Source organism: Ambystoma mexicanum, chromosome 10, assembly GCF_040938575.1.
Source record: "Ambystoma mexicanum isolate Mex_15411 chromosome 10, UKY_AmexF1_1, whole genome shotgun sequence".
In the NCBI taxonomy this organism is placed as follows: Eukaryota; Metazoa; Chordata; class Amphibia; order Caudata; family Ambystomatidae; genus Ambystoma; species Ambystoma mexicanum.
The window spans coordinates 1,398,038,077-1,398,062,809 of NC_090932.1; the positions used below are offsets into that span (position 1 = coordinate 1,398,038,077).

The 24,733-nt window shown below is 46.6% G+C and overlaps 1 protein-coding gene across 1 annotated transcript in view; it reads right to left on the minus strand.

Moving 5' to 3' along the window:
• Positions 1-22,598, minus strand: part of LOC138492350 (aldehyde dehydrogenase family 3 member B1-like) — a 980,501-nt gene extending 957,903 nt beyond the window's left edge. Inside the window, exon 1 of the mRNA XM_069619416.1 lies at positions 22,254-22,598. Within this exon, the coding sequence (XP_069475517.1) occupies positions 22,254-22,303 (50 nt within the window). The 5' untranslated portion in view covers positions 22,304-22,598. The remainder of the gene's footprint in view (positions 1-22,253) is intronic.
• Between the last annotated feature and the right edge of the window lie 2,135 nt (positions 22,599-24,733).

Consider the following 24,733-nt stretch of genomic DNA (forward strand, 5'->3'; position numbering starts at 1 on the left):
GGAAGAGGTCTCCAAAGCGATGAATGCCCTTACTTTTCCAGTGTGTAGCAATTTTTGTATCCTGTGTAGGGTGGTATATAGGGCGCCTCCCACAGTGGCACATTTGGGTGATATAAAAACCTCCCGTCCAGATAACCCTGCTATTCTAGCCCATGCAGTGCACGTTACCAATGAAGGATCAGTGGTATGAGTATGTCTGGGACGTGTTGTCACTGCTTTATGTAGGAGTTGTGCTGAATTTATCTTGTGTTTGTCAGTGGTTGAATATTGTGCTTGTAGGTCGGGGTGGTCCAATGCAATGCATAGTGAGCTTGCACTGCCAGATAATATAGTTCAAACTCGGGGGAGGGCGGGGGGGGGGGGCAACCACCCGTGTGCATATTGACCAGTGAGTTTCTGCCAGCCTATTCTTGATTGGCCTTTCCACAAATTGTGGCACATGCTCCCTGAATTTTTTCGAGAAGAGGAATCTACCAGGCCACACACGTACGGTGCTGAATATCAGATCACGTATACAAAAGTAAGTTGACCCAGCACATCAATTAATTTTTTGAACATAACCATGGCACGGTAGAGACACAGGAGACACTGTGGCAGGCCTTCAAAGTTTTTGTAAGAGGCATTTGTAGGTCTACTGAATTTGGGGTACTTAAAGATATCTGTAGAGACCTCAAAAGCCGGGAGGAGGAGATTGCTAGACTACAGGAAAATTATGTTGCAGACCCCAGTCCACAGACTAAATTAGGCATTAAGACCCAACTTGAGGAATACAGAGCAGTGACAGATCGCGGGAAGTTCGCTATTTTGACAAACCAGCTGCCGCAAGACGGTATGGAACAGGAACGGCCAGGGCGACTCCTGGCGAATATGGTAAGATGTGAGAGGGGTAGCACTCTTATTCCATGTATAACCCGTCCAGATGGGTCAGTAGTAACAGACCAGAAGCAGATGGAAAACGTGTTTTATTACTTCTATTCCCAGCTGTATTCCCCCCCCACACCCCCCCCCCCCCCCAAGAGTGCCGCCACGGAGGGGGAGATAGTTGAATACCTATCAAGCATACCTACCACACTACTATCTGCAGGGACGAGGGAGGCATTAGAAACCGCGATAACACAAGCAGAGATCACAGAAGCAATCAAATCCCTGTCCAACTGTAAGGCACCAGGCTCAGATGGCCTCAGGGCTGAGTTTTACAAGGAATTCACGGATATCCTGGCACCCAGACTCCATTCCACATGTTGCATTCAGGGTTCCTCAGGTATAGCATGAGATCATCTGCGTATAATGGGATGATCTCATTTCTATCTGCTAGTTGGATCCCAAGCCTACTAAATCTGGACTTCAATAGGTCAGCCAGTGGCTCTATGACTAATGCAAACGAGAGGGGTGACAACGGACAGCCCTGTCGCCTCCCCCCTGCAAGTTCTATTATTTCGGATAGTTTCCCCATTGACACAAACCTTCACTTATGGTTGGCTATATAACACTCTAACCCATTTTATGAAGTTTGGGCTGAACCGTCGTTATGCAGGACCCTGATTAGAAAGGGCCAATGGACGGAGTCGAAGGCTTTCTGCATATCTAATGCTAGCGCCACCCTTTGCATATCCTTGGGCATCGAGGCCAATATGTCAAAGCAGCGGCGTATGTTTGTCGCAGTAGACCTGCCCGGTATAAAACCTGCTTGATTCGGGGGGGATTAAGCGTGTGGCAAGAATTGTCGCAAAGATTTTTTGAGTCTGTGTTGATCAGCGAGAGTGGTCTATAGGACCCACAATCCTCCAGACTTTTTCCGGGGTTTAGCAGCAGCGTTCTAATTGCCTCTCGTGTGGTTCCGGGTAGCTTGACCGAGTCTAGGCTTCGGTCCAGACATCATGGAGTCTGGGTGCCTATCAGCAGGTGGTTGTGTGAAAGGAAGCTGAATGGACTGGCGTTCCTGAAGGAACCAAACAGTAAGTGTTGCTTCCTTGGAAGGTGGCCAAACTTCAGAGTATCCACTACAAGCTCTGCGAAAGCCAATATTTGGAAAGTACTGTGTGACTGACTCTCTTCCCACCAGAAGCAGGATGGCTCGTGTCTCTTCCGCAATGGCGCAGACCAATGGCCGAGTAATAAAGCCCCAGTGGTCAGCATAAATGTGAGATTACTAATTACAAACTGTTCCTGGGTGGGGCGGGAATCGTGACGCCACACGGGAGTAATGTGTTGAAACATTCTTGACCTCTTTGCTCCAATAACGTTTCGCTACCATACGCACAGCTCTGAATATAGGACATTAAATATGTACACTCCAAACGTAACAGATTCAAATGCTTGGACTACTATACTCATTCTATAAACCTAATGTTCACTGTGCACCCCGTTTGCCCTCATCATCTAGTTCCAGTCCACTGCTCCGTTTGATGGTGCTTTCCCGGCTGTAATAAACAGCGTTACTTCTTGCCCGGTGTGTGCTCTTTTTGACTACGATTTTTATATGGTGTGATCAGAGGACCCCTGATTACATTTTCCTGGACCGAGAAGAAACAAGGCCAATAAGACTGCGAGGAAGCTTTGCTACCTTTCATCTTGCGTTGGCCTGTCAATGTTTTGCCACTGTCTGGAGAGTTCCCAGCAACCACATGGAACTGAGGTACGGCAGCTCTTTCCCCATGCTCAGTGGCACAGTTGGGTGTCAAGCCTCAAGGATTCTCCAATTCCAGAGAAAATCTTGCTTCTCAATCCCCACGCAGCAAGACACATACCACTTGACTTAGCGTTGGAAGTGACTGTAACTGTTGGCTGCAGTGCAACGTGACATCTTCGTCCTTGTTCAGACCTTTGGGTCCTTTTATCTAGCCTGCTCCACGCTGTCCGATGGAGAAGCTGCAGCGTCCAGGTGCTCCAGGGTTTTTGTGCAGTGTGCGCAGCCGGGGGTCGTGGAGGGGTCAAATGTAGGGGGTCTGTGTGTCTTTGGTCTAGGCCTGCGATCCAGATAGCAGCTATATTATATTGTATGGAATGGCACCGTTCAGGTATTTGTCTCCGAGCAACGTAGTGCCACCCACAGTTAAACCCACCTTATTAAATAGTGTATGCTGGCTCCAGGGTACTATGCCTGCAACGAGAAGAAATGTGCGCAAAAAGCCATTGACCTCATTGACAAATAACTCCTTTCTGACTCTAAAGTCACAGCCGCTATTCTTGTGGCTGTTTTTCCAGCGTCTGTTAGGGACCGTATTTCTGAGGTCCTGGCATTCAGGAGGCAGAGACTACGCTTTGGGAGAACCGATATGTCCCTTGATACTAGTGCTATTTCTGACATATACACAATAGAAGTAAAGAGTCGGCTTGCCAAATGAATGAGTTAGTAGATGTTTGTATTTTATTGAATTTATATAGCCCTTTCATCCAATGTTGGGGGGGTGGGTCGTTAATTCTAAAAATGTTATAATAGTTGAAAAGGATGCAATGACATCTTCCCCTACTCTACTGCTCCCCTCTGGTGTAGTGCAGTCTAAGGCTAACTCTGATCTACAAGTAGCCTCTACAGTACAAGCTGTTTGACCCTGAGGATAGCTCTAAGACTTACCTTTTTCCTGAACAACGGTCACAAGTAAAAGCTAACCATACGCCTCACCCCCAGAGGTATCAGCCCACACAGAGGTAAGCGCAAGAGATCTAGAGGTAGTATTAGCCTCATGACGTACAGAACTGGCAAGGTTACAAGCAGCATGTGGAGTGACAAGGATGACAGAGGTTCCAAGGAATATTGGAGTGACTTTGATGACACGGAAGAAGATGCAGAGGGAGGGGCCGAACAAGCGCCCCAGACCACACCAAGATTAGAGAGCCTATGGGACGGAAGATTAAGGGAAAGGTTTGGTAGAATAGCATTGGTACGGAAAAAGGGAAGTGCAATTAAGGGCAGGAAAGGAAAGGCGAAACTGCAAATGCCCCTAATACACAAGGGCGCGGGGCGACCACACTATGTACCCTTGGCACAAATGGTCAAGAATAATCTCCTTAAGGTGCTACCGCCACTGACAGCGGGGGCAGGGAAATGGATTAACGCATTTGAGAAAAAAAACAGTAGGAGTACCCCTAGCAATAGGGGACATTAAGAGTTTATTGGTAGCCACAGTGGGAAATCAAGCAGAAACTGTGTGGATTAAAGCTGGGTACCTGGGAGTAATAAGCAATGATGCCCAAGATGGCATGTCATTTAACAAGATCAGAGCGCCTGTATGGGATGCGCTGTGACGCACGTTTCCGACACACCAGATTTATAGTCTAACGCAATGCACAATGGGAGACGAGGAAGATGCTGCGCAATACATTCTTAGAGTTCAAGAGATGTAGAGAGCAGAAACAGGCGGTGCTTGGGACCAATCAATGTCCCTATTTTATTTCATTGTAAAATGAGGGCTACCCAAGGAAGTGCAGAAAGCACTTGATAAGATAGCGGGGGTGGAAGCAAAGGGGTGGCCTGAGACTCAAAGCATCATAGTGCACCATTGTAGGAGGATCAAAGAGCGGGAAACTGCTCAGAAGCGGCAGGCAGAGAGTTCAAAATAAGATAGTGAAAGTGGCGTCAGTATCGACAGGGCCACCCCCAGAGCAGATGGGAGAGGAAGGTTGCGCCTCCATTGCGACCCAAGGAAGGATAGCAGAAGTTTGGGCTGACGGCGGGCCAGGACAGTCGGGAGGAAACAAGCATTATTCAGGACCCCAGTGGCAAGGGGGACAGCAATGAGGACAAGGTGGGTGCCAAGAGGAGGGGGATTTGGAGGGCCAGGACCAAGGGGCGGCAGGCCTGGACAGTGTTGGGCATGTGGGAGCACTTTGAGGGAATGTCGCAGCAGGCAGGGAGGGAGGGAGGGAATTATAACTACATCAACAGTATGAGCAACCACACCCAGGTAGCCCACAAGGGCCCGCTCGTGGAATGAGTTCAATACCATACGAAATTCACCAGGCCTATACACAGTTACCTCCCCAAATCCCCAGGCCTTACTACCCACCACACCAACAACAAGCAATGCAACCCCACCAGCCCCGCCCCAACCAGCAGCCCACCGAGAGCCAACACCCTTTCGTGACTGCACCCAATGGAGTAGCAGCCCCATATTAAGGAGCTACAGTGGTAGGGGGAAATCCTTTCTCGTTCCCTGGAACAGACACATATCCAGACTAGGACAGCCCACAGAGAGCACTTGCGTGTCCAGTCCAGTCAATGACCTTACACCCAGAAGAGGAACCACTGGTGGGGGCAGAGATAGGTAACAAACAATCTTCATGGTGGACTCAGCAGCGGAGAAGTCATGCATTAGTGAAGGAAACCTCTTGCTATGGGGAAAGACCCTCCGACATGCAGGGATTCTCTGGGGCCATTTTAACTGTTCCTTATACAAAAGACCTAGGTGTTAAGGTGGGAGGGAAGGTTGTACGAGCTCCCCTCCTCTATGTGGAGAGTTCTCCTGTCAACTTGCTCAGTAGGGACAATTTCATTTACAGACAGAGGGATTGTGCGCCACACCTGGCATGTGCACCCTACGAGCAACGTTGGCATGCTGTGGCCAGTGAAGTGGCAGTGAGGGATTCCTATCAATCCTGACATGTTTGTTAAGGGTATCAAGGTACTCTCATGTGCTGTACCACAGATTCCCAGAAAAAGAGTGGAGGGTGCCCACCGATTTCATTTTCCGACCTGTAGTCACCCCGGAGCTGGTTTCAGGGACAATCCTATCATTCGATCAGAAAGGCCTAGTGGTATCTGCTAAACTGATTGTAGTGCTAGGTACGGACCCTCACGGGTGACAATGGCGCACTGTGTTATGCATTGACACTACAACAATTGTCTGATGAAGATTTTTTTTATTTCTTTTTTTACGAGGATGGCAATGATGGGGAAATCATCCTTGGGATTTGCATACCTTGTGAAATAATGGTACAATTCAGGAAGGTGCAGAGCCCTCTCATGGCTGTTAGTGGGCCAAGACCATTCAGCGAGACATATATGCAATAAGTCCCCACACATTTATGAACCACAAATCCACACGAATCAAGGATATTGAAAGAAGTGACACCTGTAAAAAATAACACTAAAACCAGGAGCATTACTCCCACGGTTAAGGCAGTACCCATTGTCCAGGGAGGCGGAAGAGGGTATTCAAGAAACACTACAGGCCCTCCACCTCACCATGCAATACGGCTACATACCCCATTAAAAAGGCAACAGGGGCAGTTGGAGTATGATCCAGTATTTGAGACCCCTAAATGATGTAGTACAGAAAGTTTCCACTTGTTCCCAACCCGGCATCCATCCAGTGTTGCATCCCCAAGGAGGCTACGCATTTTACTGTGATGGACTTGAACGCATTCTTCTCAGTACCTCTCCATCCAGAATCACAGTACCTCACTGCCTTTACCATGGGCGGGAAGCGTTACGAGCACACTTGTTTGCCTCAGGGGTACTGTGAAAGCCCCAGTATTTTAAACAGGATATTACATGAAGACCTAGGGAACATCCAAGTACCCATCACAATAATTCAATAGGTTGATGACCTACTGGTGGACAGCGAACAAAGCTGTCAATGGGACTCCATCACATCTACAATTGTTAGCAAGGAAAGGCTACAAAGTGGATAGGGCAAAACTCCAATATGGTCAACTTGAAGTGCTTTACCTAGGGCAGCTCATCTCCAGAGACAAGAAAGGAATCATTCCTGACAGGGCAACAACAGTACATGCCACCCCCAAGTCCGTCACAGTTAAAGACATGCAAAAGTTCCTACGGTTTTGCAACTATTACAGGGCATGGATCTTAGACTACACAGCATACGCCAGACCACTCTTAAAAAGCCTTAATGAGGCCCAAAAAAAGAGTAACAAAATTGAATGGACCACAGAGAGAAGCAGTTTCAATGACTACGTTATTTTGACAGCACCCTTTGCTATTGAAAAGAGCTCCACAATAGTCATGGGGTGCTCAGTAACGTTATACGTGGAGCACTCACTTGTTGCAATAGTAGACTGCTCCAAGTCCTCACTCAACACAAAGAGCATCAGCACATGAGATCATACTGTCTAGCCCCCACATCCATGTCGCACAGTGCAAGACACTAAACCCTGCCACATTCCTCACTCAGCCATGCACTGCTGAAGACTTGCAGCAGCACGATTGCGCTTCCTACGAAGGGGAAGGCGATGATATCCCCAAAGCAAAAGACAGCCCCCTAGAAGGGGGAGAAGTGTTCTTCGTTGACGGGTCAGCATCGATTAATCAGGAAACAGGTGAAAGACATGTTGGAGTGACAGTGGTGCGCCAAGAGGAGGGAGAATACGAAAACACTAATCATGAAAAGACTACCCATGCATTATTCTGCACAAGCAACTGAGCTGGTAGCGCTCATAGAAGCCCTGTGGGCATCTAAGGGGTGCTATGTTACCATCTATTCAGACTGCCTATGTCATCACCATGGTGTATTCAGGTCTGTCGTGCTGGAGAAGAGCACATGGCTCAGCAGTACAGCATGCGGCCCTGCTCAGCACATTGATTTCCACCCTCACAGAGCCCTCTGTCGTGGCGGTTGTCAAATGCGCAGGACATACACATAATACAGACTAAATCTCAGTGGGAAACGCAGCGGCCGGCGTGGCAGTGAAAGCTGCAGCATATCTCCCTGTGCCAACGTCCACTGAATACATTGTCACCACAGCAAACACCAGGACAGACATGGAGGCATACACGGCCCTCCCCATCGCACGAATCATTGAACTGCAGCGTAGGGCGCCCACAGAAAAACAGGATGCATGGCTCAAACGTGGGTGCATGCAGTCACCCACATGCCTCTTATGGAGACAGCATAGCACAGGGAAAGAATTTCCTGTGAGTTTATTGCATGCAGCCTTCGAGAAATTGCATTACCCATCCCATAGCTCAAAACACATTGCAGCAGACATTCAGGAAAATTAGTTTGTCCCAAAAGTACAGGAGCACCTCACAAAGCTGCTGGTGCAATGTACCACGTGTCAAGTATTTAGTACAGGCATGACACCGAGAACACCGAGAGGAACGTTGCCCCACCCTGTCGGGACCATCCGGGAGCTGCACATTGATTATGCAGACATGGGAGAATGATGCAATGGGGCACAATATCCAATTGTGGTGGTGTGTCCATTTTCCCAATGGGTTCAGGCTGGCCCATGTGCCCACCCTGATACGTATGCCAAGTGTGCTGCTAAATAACTCAGAGGTCTTCCCCCGCTGGGGAGCGTGTGATGTCTTGAGGTCAGATAATGGTGCCCACTTCTTCAACTAACCGTTCAAGGAAATAACTGCCCTATCGGGAATAAAACATTGTATGTGTTCAATGTATCACCCACAAGCAAATGGGGTGGTGGAGAGGATCAACAGCCTCCTTAAAAGCAAACTATGCAACAACCTAAAAAAGATTTGGGTGTATTGCCTGCCCCTGCTCCTTGTCCCTCTACGCACACAACCCAGTAAGTACCACCACCTGTTTCCCCCCCCACCACCATGAAATAATGACTGGCAGACATATGCAGACACCCCTATCGCCTGTCAGAAGGGCATCAGATGCTCATAGAGCAGCAGCAATACTAGGGGAAGAATTTAAACAATACCTAGCCCAACTGACATGTGCAATAAGATGCATCGCCACACACAGAAGAAGCACACACAACTGACACCATCCCCACACAATCATTGTTGCCAGGGGAATTGGTCTATGTCAGAAGCTTAGTGCGCAAATGGAACAACCGTAGGCTCCATGAGTTGTTTTCCACCCTCCTTGCAGTAAAATGGAAGGGATTGAGATATTGGATACACCTCACAGATGTTCGCAGGGCCCCACTGGACGCAGCACAAAGTACTCAAATTGAAGAAAACAGTACTACCTCAAATCATAACTTCTTGCTAATTATATTAACGGCATATGTAGAGTGAGAAAACATGCATTGCTGCTACAGCACATGCTATGCAAATTAAAACTCTGTATTTTCCATCTCTCTCTCCAAGGCATAAAATAAGCAGTGTCGCGGAGCAATTTGCTATGCAATTCTGTAGGTAGCTATTTAAGTTACCGTGTTCAATGAAAGTACAGCTCACCCTGCATTCCTCTCTTGCCGTCAGAGCTCTCTCCGCCCTCTTATCTGTTCACTGCAAGTTAAAAGGGGCTAATGGGGAGAGAGAGTGCATCAGTAATCACCCCCTTCACTCTTGTGCCAAAAGGCCTGTGTGGGAGTGCAACGCACATTTTATTTTTCAAATAATTGCAAACCAGAAATAATCAGGATAATACTGTTACTAAGCTAACTGTATCCTGTCTGCGAAGACCAGTATGTTTTATTTTATTTTTTAAAGGCTTTCAGTTCCTTTTCTAAAAATGTAATAGGTTACATAATACATAATTACAGTATCGCTACTGTAAAACGCTGCATTGTCTCCATGCTTTACAGCGAAGTGTATCTAAATCAAGTGTCAACTAGATTTCATTTTGATGGGCAAGATGCATCATATTGACGAGTCGACACCTTTGAAAATGTACATGACCACACTGCCAAATGCTTCGACAGCAAATCTAGTCTTGTGGCCTGCTCGTTACAAACAGCTTGCAACTGGTGCTCAACTCATGAGCTGATCCCACACTCTTTGACATTCTAGCTTACCATGTTGGTTTATCCCTGCTACCCTGAAAGTGTGATGGCCGGAAACTACAATATTCTGCCTACTTTGCCCAATTCTCTGCCTGCTATTTCATCCACTCTGCTTAGTCTTTTAATAATGACTACACAATGGTTAACCTGATATTTAAAGTAACAATCAATAGTTTCATCCAGGCTGTACATCTACAGACCTACTGCAAAACTGTATGCTGTAGTTGGCCTCCAGAGCTCACTTTGCTCTATGATGATGATTGCATTATGTGTTTGAACCTGCAGTAGAGGGAGCTGGCCAAACTGTTTTAAGAACCTTTTTATCAAATCTATTTATTTGTGTCTGTTCATGCAGGTAAGCTTTGTGCAGACACTCATCCAGGGCTTGCAAAGTATTTTCGCCCATTCGCATAGTTGAGTAGATTTTAAGAAGGAACAGTACCATTTGCAGGGGATGTTGGAAACATTTATTTAAACTTTACTTTGTTTGCAGTAAATGTCAAATACACATTTCACTGTGCATGGCTGGCCTCTTGGTGGCAGCAGTGTGCCAAACTCAAGTGGGTTTGTGGTGAGATGCACCATTTTAAAAAAGGATTGACTTATCTCACTAATGTCTTACTTCAGCGGCATACAGAACTGTTGTATTGTTGCTCATTTTATATCTTGGGTACAAGTATCTTCGGGTGACATTAAAAACATGAGTACAAAATCAAATGGGTTTGTTTGCTAATCAAGACAAATTTAATTAGCAAACTGTGCTAATCAATTTTTGAAAACTAATTTATGCCTTGCTCTCTCACTTCCCCATCCCCTCCCATTCCTGTTTTTTCCAAAACCTGCAGGTCCAACAATGATGGCGATGACACCACTGAGACATTCGTCGATTAGTGTTAGAAATAGCATTAGTAGTCCTAGGGCAAACAGTTAGGACTATGGCCTACTTTTTGTAGCGGTTTTGTTTACAGTAATTAGGTTTGCATTAGGAATGTATTGGGGGACATCTTATCTGGGCTGGCCATCTAAAAGAAGAGGGTTTGGGGGCCCTACCGGAATATGGAATAGGAGTGTACCTTTCAACATCACAGGATCACTTTCAAATAGTACTGAAGTACAATGTAATGTCACTATAGTTTCTTCCAAGGTATCTGAAAGACCTTAGACTATTTTTAAAGTGGCCTCTAGAAGCTCCCTGGTAACTGAATTAATTCCAACCCCTACGTCCTCTCTTGTTAGAAGGCAAAGCTCCAGCTGAAGCCTGAACACGAATGAAAGTGTACCATTCAACATTTCAGAACCAACCACTGTACTAACAATCGAATGAACGCATAATGTGACAATCACAAATAGTAGCAGCTCCCAAGCCACTGTATGTAATAGTAGAATGTTGGAAGTACTGATGCTGAATGTAGAAAAGCTCCTGGTGCACTAGGAACAGTAATGTAAATATGACTAGCAGTACACGTACCAGAGTAAAGAGGCATGCAATACGTGATAGGAGAACAAAAGACAAGCGCACCAACGCAAATATGATGCATACCCTCGTTTAGGATTAGATGCAGTGGAAGATATTCGTCATTCTGAACACTCAGAGCAGTGGCTACTCCAACATGAGTGCAATGGGAAGGTGAACGACTAATTGGAGTTGCTACGTCTGTTCTTTAATAATGCATGCATCTGGGGCACCGAAGGTCTTAGTACTATAAAAAGTACTCATGATAGATTCCCAGTGTCTAATTCATCTTGCGCTATGTAGGATCAAAAGCACATTCCTGGCATGCAACGTCCACCTAGAACTTGTCAACCCAGACACCCGAAAATGCAAAACAAGTTCTACCAACCCCAAACATTTTAAAGAAGCGCACCTGGCAATACAAGGGGCAAAGTATACAAACAGAAATGGCAAGAAACAACTCTCATGTGCAAAGCAGAAGGACTTGTAGGAGATCCAGAAAAAACAATAGCTCTCGTAGAACAGGCATGTGCACTCAAATTGACAGAACATGTCACACAGCTAACATGGATTGCAGCAATTGAGTGAAGGTGCACCAGGAAGAAAAGGTATGAACTATGTTTTTACAGCGAAGGAACTGTCTCACTAGGAGCAAACAAACAGTTTAACAGAACTATACTGATTCCAGACCTCCGGAAGGGTACCGCGCTGATAAGGGTTATTGTTCGCTAGCAAGACCGCACACAGCCCTGTTGGTGGCACCAGTAGAGCACCTGAAGGGGGGACCCTTGCATGACGGAGAACCCACAGTGCCCCTGAAAATAGAAGTACCATCCACCATGCCACCCCCAGACTTCCGCATCCTCCCTGAAAAAGAACGCCATGACCAGCTGAGAAGAAAAACGATCTTCAAATGATATATCGCAAGACTCATCCGACCTGCTCGCACACGTATCCAATGAATACAAGCTCTATAATTCAGCAGAGACATTTTTTGCATCACTCATACCCAGCATCCAGACACAAGCAAATGCAAAGTGGCTCCAAATTGTCCAATGGGAGCTGATCCAGCTGGTAAACGATACTGAAACAAGGGTTCAATGGAATAAAAGTGGAACTAAGGGCCTGCAGACTAATGACAATGCAGAACCACTACGTACTGGATCTCTTGACAGCCATGGAAGGGAAGGAGGTGTTTGCAAAAAGATCAGGAGTTCATTTAGCACATTCGTACCTTCTGAAGACGCTGAAAATGGGACACTCAAACGTCATTGCAGCAGTACATGAACTGGGGGTTCAAATGAAAAAAGAAGCTGTGGTCCAAGAAGACTGGTTCACCATGGACTTAACTGGGTCCCATCATGGTTTGGAACATTGGTGAAGATGTTGGTCCCCATCATCGTGGTTATCCTGGTAATCTTTTGCACGTGCCAATTGGGTCTCCGGTGTTGGGCCAAAGCTGTGCCTAATAGCGGAATGATGATGGTTAATATTGGAAATACTATGGTACGAGATGATGGAAAGGAAGCAGAGATACCAACTGAGCAAAATGACTACCCCGTTCACCACATTGTCCCAATTCCTATTGGTGATATAGTTGATAACTGATACCACACAACCATTGTTCCTCCCCTTGAAAATTATAAAGGAGGTATGGGTGGATCTGGTGGGTGCATATACATGACATGTACACCTGAATAGTATGCACAACAGGGGGAAAGTTTACGACACGTGTGCAGAGCCTGCATGCCAATTAAGGGAACATCCGCATGGGAGGAAGCAGAACAGTGAGAAAATGAACTTAAATATAGCGGGGGAGAATTTGTTACTGTAGAAGTAACGAAGGGGGGAATGTTGGGATGAAAATGAGTAAATGCCACCCCTCCCACCTCAGGCACTTTCAGGCGAGGCGAACTCCATATGTAGTGATGTAGTATATAAGGGGGGAGAAAACCGCACTATTGAACACAATGTAGAAGCAATGTAGCGTAAACAGTAGATGCGCGACACTAAAAGCACATAGAACGAGACTCCATTTTGTATTAGGCCAAAAAGAACAGGCTTGCATGATTGCGCTGCACCCGCCAACCTCCATGAACCCAGTTCACTAGGCCCAAACTCATTAAAGCAGAATGAATCCGCGCGGCCAGTTCTCACAGAAATTCACCTCCACCTTGTCCCTCCACTGTTGCAAACATTTAGTATCATTCAGAAGAATGAACCTGCAAGAGCAGGAGACAACCCCAGGCGCCGCAGTATGCCTATCCATTTCCATTAAACTGCCAATCGACCTCCAACCCCCACCCAGCCAGCCCCACACCACTGACTCAACCCCCACACCTTTGCATTCCATGGTAAGCAGGCGACCTGTCCCAACACAAATCAAGTGTCCATAAAAGACCCAAGCATGTGCAGCTGCATTTTTTCAAACAAACCACATCCTTCGTACCACTAGGTACCGGGAGGGATACATTAAAGATCAAACCCCGGGTGGAGACTGCGAGTGCAGGAACTGCTGTATCAACGAAAACCTGAATGTGTGGGTCAGTGCGACTATTTTATTCTTCCTTCCGCCTGGCACCGTTTTCCGTGCCACCCAGGTGCAGGCCACAGTGATGGAATAGGAGCTTAATTTATTTTATTATTTGTAGAGCGCACCTAAGGGCGCTTGAACATAGGCGAGTTGTTACAGTTACAAATGCATGGGAGTGACAAGAGGCGTAAGGACCAGGTTACAGAATGGTCAATGTGGAAACAGCATGGCATGTGGAAAAAACAGCATAAGGACCGGGTTACAGGGTGGTCAAAATGACAATATGGAAAGAGGAAACGTTAATGTGAGGAACAATTACTCCCCAGGCTGACGAGCTGTGGTAATAGGTATAGCAACTGACTAATGGGAGAAGATTACTGAATTCACTGTGGTGGGACAGGATTGAAGCAGTTCGAAGGTGACCGAGGAGAGAGCTAATGTTGCTGGGCAAAGAGCAATTATTTCACTTTGGATCTAAAAGTCCAGAAGGAGGGTTCAGCTCTAATGGCCATCGGGAGGGTGTTCCAGGACTTGGCTGCTAATACTGGGAAGCTTGACCCCCCCCCCCCGCCATTTTCATTTTGAACTTGGGGATATTGAGGCAGTGTAGGTATGATGATCTGGTAGGTCTGGAAGATCAGTACCTCGAGAATTTGTCAGTCACATATTGGGGAGATTTGACAGGCATTTGTACGTGATGGCAAGTGTACGTAGTAAGATTATCTTGCTTACTGGTAACCAGTGTGAGTCACGTTTGATGGTAGAGATATGACTGGAGCGTGCTATGTTCAGGGCGCATTGAACGGCATTGTTCTGGAGAACTTGTAACCTATTCAGGTTGCAATCAGTAGAACCTAGGAATAGGGTGTTACAGTAGCCCAATTTGGACAAGATGAAGGTTCTAGCTAGTATAAGGCAGCTATTCATGGACAGAAAGGGTTTGCAGGCATTGATTAATTTGTTGGTGTATGCTATGGTGTAGACTGTGGCGTTTACTTATTTTTTGAGAGAGAGGGTGGAATCTGAGTAAACGCCAAGAGTTTTAACCTCTTTGCCGACTTTAATGATGTTGCCATCAATGTTGAAGGTTTTGTATTGAGGGTCCAGTTTGTTTAGACAGACTTGGGAGCCAACAATCAGTAGTTCCGTCTTGTTGCCATTTAGACAGAGGCTGTATGTAGCCATCCAGGCCTAAATTTCCAGATATTTAGTTTAGCTTTTTGGAATCTGTTTCATAGGAGCCAGTGAGTGTAATGAGGACCAGATCGTCATCTGCATAGTTTGTGTAGGTAACACCCAGGTTATCAAGACAATCAAAGAGGAGCTTAGTAAAGATATTATAAAGTGTGGGTGAAACACATGACCCTTGAGGGACTCCGCAGTGGATGGGTACTGACTCAGCAGATGCTGTAGGTGCGAAAACCTTGGTTGTTCTAATTGAGAGAAAGGATTGGATCCAGCTGGCTGTATTTGGTGAAAATGCTGCAGCAGTGGACAGATGTTTTGTTAAGATTTGATGGTCGACAATGTCAAACGCTGCTGATAAGTCCAGCAGAAGCAGGATGGCCAAGTTACCATCATTGGCTTCGTCCATTTGGATTTATAAATTCAAAAGGGCTGTTCAGTACCATGCCTAGGTCTGAAGCCGGACTGTCACAGGCCAAGAAGGTTGTTGTCTTCCAAATGTTTTTGAATTTGGAGAAAGAGTAGCCTATCTAGTATCGTTAGGGGCAATGGGACTGTTATGGGTCTGTACCTAGTGGGTATGTTAGGGTCTAGTTTGGGTTTTTGAGGAGAGGCATGACCCATGCCTCTTTAAGATTGTTTGGTATTGAGCAACTTTTAAAGTAAGAGTTAATCAGGGCAGTGATGAAGGGTGCTAACTATTTCGCTCCATCCTTGATAACTGGAGCAGGGCATCCCTGGTAGTTAGAGAGTTTGAGGCTCAAGATGATATTTAGCACTTCTTCAGTGGTTACTGGTGAAAAGTGGAATGGGTGACATGAGTACAATTGTGGGACAGGCAGTTTGCCTGAGTGGGCACTGGAAGTTAGGCTATTCTTTTTGGTCTTGATTTTGGTTTGAAGTAAGGCTATTTTACCCGATAAGGCTTTCTGGATGTTAGCAACCAGGCCTTGTCCTTAATGCAGTCTTTTCTAGGCAGCGCGGGAGACTCCAGTTCTCTTAGAGTAGAAAAGAGCTCTTTAGTACCAGATTTTGTGTTCTGAATTCTGGTGTTTTTAGATCTCGCTTTTGGGTTTGGTAATGGCAGCTTTGTAAGTAGCCGTATCAGAGGAAAACCTTTCCTTGTTCGGAATTGAAGGGGACTTTTTCCAATTAGCTTCAGATGATCTTTAAACGTTGCGTAGTGCTTTTAATTCAGTAGAGAACCATTTATTTAAATGGGCAGCTGGTTTAGCCTTTATTAATTTTAGTGGTGCAATTTGGTTTAGCGTTTGTTCTACAGGTCAACCAGAGAGGATGGGTTCAGGTGTGAATTATGGGGAAGATCAGTGATGGGCTGTAGTAGAGGAAGTAGGTTGTCTAGTGTTATATTGCGTTTATTCCTGGACAGGGATTGTGGGGCAAGGCCAGCATGGGTGTTGATGTAGGCGCCTTTCGGTATGGTGAAGGTGATGCAGTGGTGGTCTGACCAGGCACAGGGTGCATTGTTAAGGATTGTGATGGAGCAGTGAAGGTCAGCCAGCCAGTCCAGTGTTCTATCTTTGGAGTGGCTAGGTTTGTCAATATGTTGTTTGAAACCAAGCTGTGTGATGGCATTGTCTAGAGTGGTGGCGTTTGGATCATTAGGGTCATGGAGACCTATAGATTGAGATCTCCCAGCAAAATGATTTGCGAACCCGGTTTAGTATTTTGGGTTAATAGGTGGGTGATGTCTTCCTTGGAAGATAAAATGGCTCCTGAGGTCGATAGACGAGATGAAATAAGAGGGTATGGGTGTCTGAAAGCAGGAGTTTAACCTAGAGGAGCTCTGCTGTAGGGAGGCCTGCCTTCGGGAATTCTCAGAGGTTCAGGTGTGATTTGGCTATGAAGGCCACTCCGCCACCTTCACCATTGCATCTATCTGAACGGATGATTGTATAATTGTCAGGGATGGCTAGTGATAGAATAGGTCCTGCCGCAGGGTGTAGCCAGGTTTCGGTTACGGCGAAGAAGTCCAGTTGGTTAGTAGTAATGAGGTCAGCAATCTCAAGGGCGTGGGCAACCAGGGAGCGTGCATTGATAAGAGCTCCCTTCAGGGTAGGGCTGTCAGTGACTGGGGCGCCACATAGTGGAATGGACTGGTGTCACTACGAGAATGAGTAGACCCAGAAGGGGGGGGTTGTGGTTTGAGAATTGAGGGTCCTGCTGGGGTCAAGTGGGGCAGGAGATCTGTAGGTCATCCTGCTGCGTGGGAGGCGAGAGCCTAGTCTTGCGTTCCTCGAGCTAAGCGGACATGGAGTCAGGGGTGTAGGTGGGGAGGCCAAGCGGGTGATCCATTCAGCGGGGGAGATGCAGTCTACACAGGTGTTAGGGACTGTTTGCAGGTCAGCAGGTTGTGGATGAGGCTGCAAAGCCGGCAGACGTTTAGTGGGAGCTATGGATTGAAACAGTGGTAGGAGGGAAGCCATGGTAAGCATTACTCTGCATAAGGTATCCATGAAGAGAACGCACGAGGCTCGGAGAAGAGTTCAATAAGTTTGATGAGGCGCAAATTGTAGGTGTGATGGGATGTAAGGTATAGAAGTTCGAGCCCGGATAGACACTATGGTGTGCGCAGAAGGCTGCTGGTCATGATAATGTATACCAACTGCAGGGCTGCTAACACAATAAGCTCAGTGTAGAGCTGTGCTTAGAGTGTTAGTTTAGAGGAAATGTATAATACAAGCAACCTGACCTTCACCAAAGACTGAGATGAGCACAGCGGACCCACGTGGATCCTGATTGACAGCAATAGAACTAACCAATTGTAGCCTGGCATCACCGATGGAGCAGGCCCATCTATAATGCCTGACCAATCAGTAGTATCAGTTTGTACTGTATATGATGACATCACATGGCCTTTTAAACTTCTGTTTTACTTTAGAATAGCCAGAGCACTCTCGAGCAGCAGAGTCCTTTGCTGATATTTGTATTCTGTACAATTAAACCTGGTTATCTTTGCAACACTATCTCCTGGCCAATTTCTCTAGAGGGTTGTCTTTATTCTGGAGTGTGCATAATAAGGGACGTGCCTTCAATTTCCAAGGAGTTAAACAGGTGTAATAACTTTTCAGATTTTTGTATATGGGTGGACCTACTGGACAAATTTGTGAAGAAATAACGCCCGGCTAATATGGATAAATCCTGCCAAACAGATCCTCCAATTTCTTTAGTGGATCTTCAATACTTGTGTAAAGTGGGTAGCTATTGTCAGACAGATTGTCAAGATGGTGAATCTGACCAGTTTTTACAAACTATACAGAAAACATCTGAGGGTTGGAGTGTCGAAGGTACATCTTATCCTATGGTTATGCCATCGTCTCTATCTTCAGAACCAAGTGAGCGATCGCTGGCGTCTAATATTTCACCTCCTGTTGTTGCAAGTAAAGCTAAACCAGGCCTTGTAGGCTCACACAGATCTGTGAAAGCTCGAACGTTTCCACGTTTCCAACTATTTCTAGAAGTCTGTGAATAATGGACGATAGGAACTTCATTATTACTAAAATCGAGAGAATGTGGGAAAGAGCTGAGAGAGGCCACAGAAAAAGTATTAGCTTGGCTTTGCCAAAGGAACTGGGCCTGGTGTCGTTAAGGCTCCGATTTGAAGATCTTAGATAGACTTCAGATTAATAGAACAGGGACTGTTCTGGTAAGATGTGGAACCGATAATCTGCCAAATTTCCTTAGTGTGTCATTATTTGCCCAAAGGTTCTTTGAACTAAAATCTTATATAGTTGACTAAGACTTCCACTGAATGTTTTGCTTGGAAGGATTTTTATTAAGACCATCTCCGGTCTTTGTTGCTTCTGCTGTTTCATTTGTTCTTATTTTATTTTAGTAAGTTGTTGTTTTGATGTAGCGCTCCTATGCTTGCGGGCTCTAGCGCTTTATAGATAAATACATTTTAAAAAAAAGAAAATTGTTTAAACTGTATAGACCATGCACATAAAGGCACGAGCACCGGACTCCAGGGTACCCTATTGGACAGCACCAGAGGCCTGTCATTACAAAAACAAATCATCACCCAGGAACCTTGAAACAGTTATTAGAACTATAAGAAAAAGACTGAATCTTGCCTGACTTGCACCTTCCCAGTACTAGAAGTGTACTGGTGACAAACACCACAATTGCAGGGTAGTTTGGGTGTATAGACCAGCAGCTTCTCCAGTGAGTCTACAGTTGTCTGGCTTGCCTGCATAACCTCTTCATCTCCAGCAGCAATATTGGATCAGAGACCAAGACTAGCACCTTTGTAAAGCGTAGTATGGCCAAACAATGACACACATGATGCCAGATGAATGCGGTTCAAACAAACGTTTTTTATTTTGTATTCCGTTAGGAAAGGTGTTGGCCCAACCACCTATGTGAACTACGAAAACGCCACCAAACAAGAAGGTTGTTCCTAAAGAAAACTGTTACGGATGGAAAACACAGTGTCTCTCTGAGGCGCTCAAGACCTCCAAGGACTAATGTCCAAATAATAAAGTTCTTAACCTAAGCTTTAGAATCCTTGCTACTCCATGGACACCCTAATCTAGAAAGTAATGCCCAATGAGGTTGCCAAAAGAAAAGTTCCAAATCCTAATCTTAACAAGCCTTAGCGTCCATGCTACCCTAAGCTATAACACAAACGTTTCAAGGAATGGCCAACAAAAGAAAACGTTCTTAAATTAGGAAAGTGGCAGTCTTTCGAGAAATGCTTTGCAATGCAGCTTGAGCACATGCTTTCCTCACTACACGAGATTTTAGCAGCTTTTGGTGCTGGAAAGCACATCTCCCCTCCAATACTTCCACCCACTTCAGTATGGTGGTACTGGAAACTGGATGGAAGAATGCTCTATTTCTACACTCTATCATGAGCTCAGAATCGGGCCCTCAGAAAGCAGTTTTGTATCAAGTGTGCATGCACTTTATAAAAAAAGCCCAAAATGTGTGGATTTGGCAATGCTCGTTTGATAGAGGGATATATATGGTGGCCCGCAGTATAAAAGAGATAACTACTCAATTTCAAAACAGACTTACTCCTTTGGTGCTCGAGGTTGCTGTGATACAGAGGGGCTGATTCTGAGCTCATGCCAAGTATAGCGAGGAAAACAGACATTCTCCCCTCCAGCTTCCAGCACGACCATTCTGAGATGGGTGGAAATATTGGAGGGGAAATGTCATGCTTTCCAGCAGCAAAAGCTCCTAAAATCGCACATTGTGGGGGAAAATGTGCTGCAGTGGCATTGCAAGCATTTGTCAAAAGACTGCCACTTTCTAATTTAAGAAAGTTTTCTTAAGCTTTCATTAAACTAGAAAAGTGGTGCTGCAGTCTGAGAAATGCTATGTTCATAACGGGAAAAATGTGCTGTGGAGTTTAACAGCACCTCCCAGGGTCCCGTTAACGAACGTCTCCTTTGGCTGGTGCAGGAAGGGTGTTCTGATCTCTGAATATATACCTTGCCAGCCCCTTATATGTGATGTGGTTGGCAAGGCTGTTGCCATGCCGTAAATCAAGGCTTTGCAGAAATGGCATATCGTTTATTGCTGCCACTCCCATATTACTACATCGGAATACATGTCTTCATGGAAAAGTGTCTGCCAACTCAAACACAGCACTTTCCCATTATAACATGCACCTCAGAATCAGGCCCAGAAAGTGGGTGGATACTGGATAAGAAAGGTGTGAAAGAATTACAGGAAAAGTCTGGGTAATGTACAAGACAAAGAATATAGTCATGGTCACTAATCTTTCTGTATGGATGGCATTTAATAACGAAGAAAGACGTCTATTTCTCAGGCTGTGTCTTCACACAGGGCAAACTATATGGCCTCTAGGCGCCTTTGACAGACATATCCTACCCGAGATATTATAGGTAGAACGTAACAGCATACCTTTTAACTAACCCCATACTGCGGCAAACACCCCCACTGGTGCAGGGCCTGTGCAAGGCGTGTGCAGCTGCAATTAGCCCCGCACCTGCTAGAGCACCGCGCAGAGGGAGCCGTCAACTCCCTCTTCCAGGCTGCAGCGTGGGCAGTTTGCTTAGAGTACAAAGCTTGCTGCAGTTCACTATGAACACACGGGCAGCGCACGCTGCAGCCTGCATGATGGTGGGGAAGATTGCTGGCAATCTTTTTCAAAAGCGACTTTCCCTCTAGGTTTCTTTTGTTTCTTCTGGTGAGGTAACTTGTTACCCGTCAACCACCTGCAGCGACTCATGACACCCCCTAGACCCCTCCCAGCAGCCCAATAGGTGCTGGGGGCCTCATAAGCACTGCTGATCACTTTCTTTCTTAAAGCAGAGCGTTTAAACTGGGTGCAATTTACTATTGAGACCATTGTTGTGTTAAGAACTGCAAAGGGGCATTTTTATTTTGAAAGCACATGCAAAGGAGCAGTTAGCTGCCTACAATCTGTGCCTTCCTCCAGCACAATTAAACATATTGCACAAAACAGTTTTAGCCATTTGCCTTATTTCCACATGTTTATATTTACCAACCCAAAATGATGTAAGTAGAATGGAACATGTTCCTCACATACATGAGGCATGTAAGTAAGCCATGAATATTTCCCAAGGATGTGACAAGTGAGGTTGTCATCCTGGACACTGGAGGGGATATTTTCTCTGGTTCTGGCCCTGTACTGATTTTCAGGGCACAAGTCAATACATGCGGGTGGACAGTGTTGTGTGTTTTTGAGGCCAGCATTAAAAAAAGGTTTGCTTGCTCAAGTGGATTTCACACCAGGTTGTCATGTTTCCAATGCAGATGCTTACCCACAACAACACATAAAAGTGCCATTAAAGCTCAGGTTTCATGTTGGATTTTGTTTTCTTTGGAATATTTCGTTATAAATTGTTGGGCTTAAAAGGTGGGCACCTTTTTAGTTATTGGAAATTCTACTCTCGGATTACCATGTTTTCGCCGCTGCCTACATACTTAGTGGTTATTATCTTGTGATGTCCCATCCTGTGATGTTATCGGATGCAAATTAAGTGGCCGGCACTTAATTTGCCGCACTTGGCCCAGCAAATCCTATGGCCGGCGCTGCCTCGGTGTCGTCTCCACCCTTCAAGCAAGCCTCAGGCTTTCACAGACTTCAGTGGCTTATTCCACCGCTCAGAAAATACGTCATCAGTCTGGGTTCTCAGGCATTGATCGCCATCCTCCAACATCAAACATCGCTCTCCTTGGAGCCCTCAAAGCTGAGCTTGTCACGATAAATCGGTTACTTACAGTCAGAAACTGGTAATGGATTTCATTTTACTTTACTAAACTACTCTCAAGTTCAAATATATTACTACTTCAAAAAAAAAATCTCACGAATCCTTGTGTGCTATTAGCAAAGATGTAGGCATCCCATTGATGTACTTTCTAGAAAACCGTCATGTAAGCGGGCTCCCGCCTGCACTTTACCTTCTCAGGGCTCGGAACCAGCGGGCGGGAGAGGGGGATGCAGACTCCATGGCTAGGCCGCCAGCTTCCACTCGCTGCCCTGCCGTTGCAGAAAGGGCCACGCTCGGCCTGCTCACGCCCACCGGAAGCTGGGACACACTCAAGGAACAAGCGCACGGGAGCCTTCTGGGGCGTGGGCTATGTGCCGGAGTAGTTAATTAAAACAAAACACCGAGCACTCCCGGCCAGTTGTTCACACACGTTCGTAGAGGCACAGTGTCAAGTATGGCGCGTTCCGCCTGTTCTGCCTTTTCAGCCAAAGAGCACTCTTCAATCTGGGACTTGCATAGCTCCCAACCTTTTTTTTGTCACCAAGGTGAGTGAAAACACCCGATTTTCTTTTTGGCGGGTGACAGGCCCATAGGCATAGAAGTGAATGGGCGTATGAGGGACTTGGTGGGTGATTCGTCTGCTTTCAAGGCGGGCGACACCGGCCAAAAGCGAGTGAGTTGAGAGGGACTTGAAGTTTAGTAGTTCATCCCAATCAAGGACACGATACGTCGCTTTTTTGGACAGGTTGGTTGCCCAAGAGCATTCCATGAATACAATTACTTTTAACTTAACATTTGAGGGGGGGTCCTTTGATTTAATGTAATTTACCTCTGGTAAGTACTGCTTTTAAAGCAAGAACACTTGCCTGCTGGGAATTGTAGTTTAGTTATAAGATGATTTTATGGGGACAGCGAGTACTGATAGAAGGTCGATTGGTATAAAGATGACCTACATTTTAGCACGCTTTGTGCAGGGAAACAAGTTGGGAGGTCTCAGTGTTATGGGGCTGGCCCCATCAGTGCTGGAGGGTCCAGCACGTTAATTTCTTGCCGGGATCACCCGGACTTACTGTGTGGCAGGATGGACCCTGGTGGCCTGTGTGGGCAAGGCCTGGGGGTGCCGGGTGCCTGCCGGGAGCATCCGGATGATGGAGTGGCCTTGTTGGACCCAGGCCACTATGCGGGCCAGTGGGTCCCAGGTCAGCAGGACCGTGTTCACATGGTGTGGGCCTGCAGGACTGTGATCACACGGTGTAGGCCCGCAGGCCCGTAATGAGAGACAGACACAGGCATACCTCTCAACCATTTCTGTTACAAAGGCGGGTGAAATCACCCGATTTTGTTTTTGGCGGGTGAGACGCCCATTGGAATTAATGGGCGTGCAGGAGGCTTGGCGGGTGAGTCAGCCCTTTACAGGGCGGGTGACACCCGCCAAAAGCGTGTGAGTTGAGAGCTATGCACAAGGTGGTCCATTGTTGGAGTCTGCGGCTGTTCTGAGGCACGTGCGTGCAGGAGCTCTTTTATTAGCATGTTGTCACGAATTAGTCATGACACCTTAAAAGGGCAATGCACATATGGGAGCGACACCCCACACTCCTCCTTTTTCATAACAAACAAAAACAAGTATCACTGAATATTAACTGATTCCCCCGTTACAAAATGACACTACTTAGACCACTTAGGAATTGTAGGAAACACAATGACCACATACATTGGGACTGCCATAATTGCAAACATATCAAGTACGCTGAAAATATTCGGCAGGTGATCGGGTTGGTGGACTGCTGATGGTATGTTGGCATCTCTACCACGTTCAGAACACTTTATTGCACATGGGAGAAATTGAACGTCAACCGCCAAATGATACCATTGCATACACAGCATGCGGACAAACAGCAGGAGCACAGCTTTGCATCCATTTTAAACTGGGACCACTTTAAACATACGTTACATGCAGGCTCACCGCATCTAAATACATGTTTACAGAGCCCTCTTTAAGCATCTGTGAGACTGCAGGAAACCTGTTCAAACTTGCACTAGTATCAGTTCAGCGGCCGGCAAAGCCGCACCGGGGGCCCCCTCGGCCTAGTCCCTTGATGTTGGGGCGTGCAGCGAGTCACTGGTAGCATGGCGTCTAGGCTGCGCCACGTTCAGGCTCCCCCAGGCGGGAATGTCTCTTGATGTGGGGTGGCAGCATATTACTCGCCCCCTCTTTCTGGCCGCACAGGCACCCTCTCGATGGAGGGCCGCACCAAGGTCAGTGCCGGCATGATGGTACGCCGCCTTCGGAGAGGCTGCACCACGCAGCAAGCAGAACTCTTATGTCTTCCCACGGCAGCAGGTGGCCGCCCTCAGTCTCTCCCTCCCCCAGGCTGGAGATGTTCACTTACTCTACCCAGGCAGGAATCTTGCAGTCATCTTTGTGACCTGGCTGCACAAGCACTCTATTGGCTTGAGCCAGGTGAGAGCCTTGAGGGGTGAAGGGGCTGCCCAATTGTCGGCAGGGCAATTGCACTTGGTAGTCCTCACAAGGCAGCAGGAGGCCGCCCTCAGTCTCTCCCTCCACCAGGTGCGAGATGTTCCCTTACTCTCCCCCAGGCAGCAGTCACTTCTCTTGATGAGGCAGTGGTCGTGGCCGGGCCTAGCTTCCCTTCCCGGAATATTGGGCAG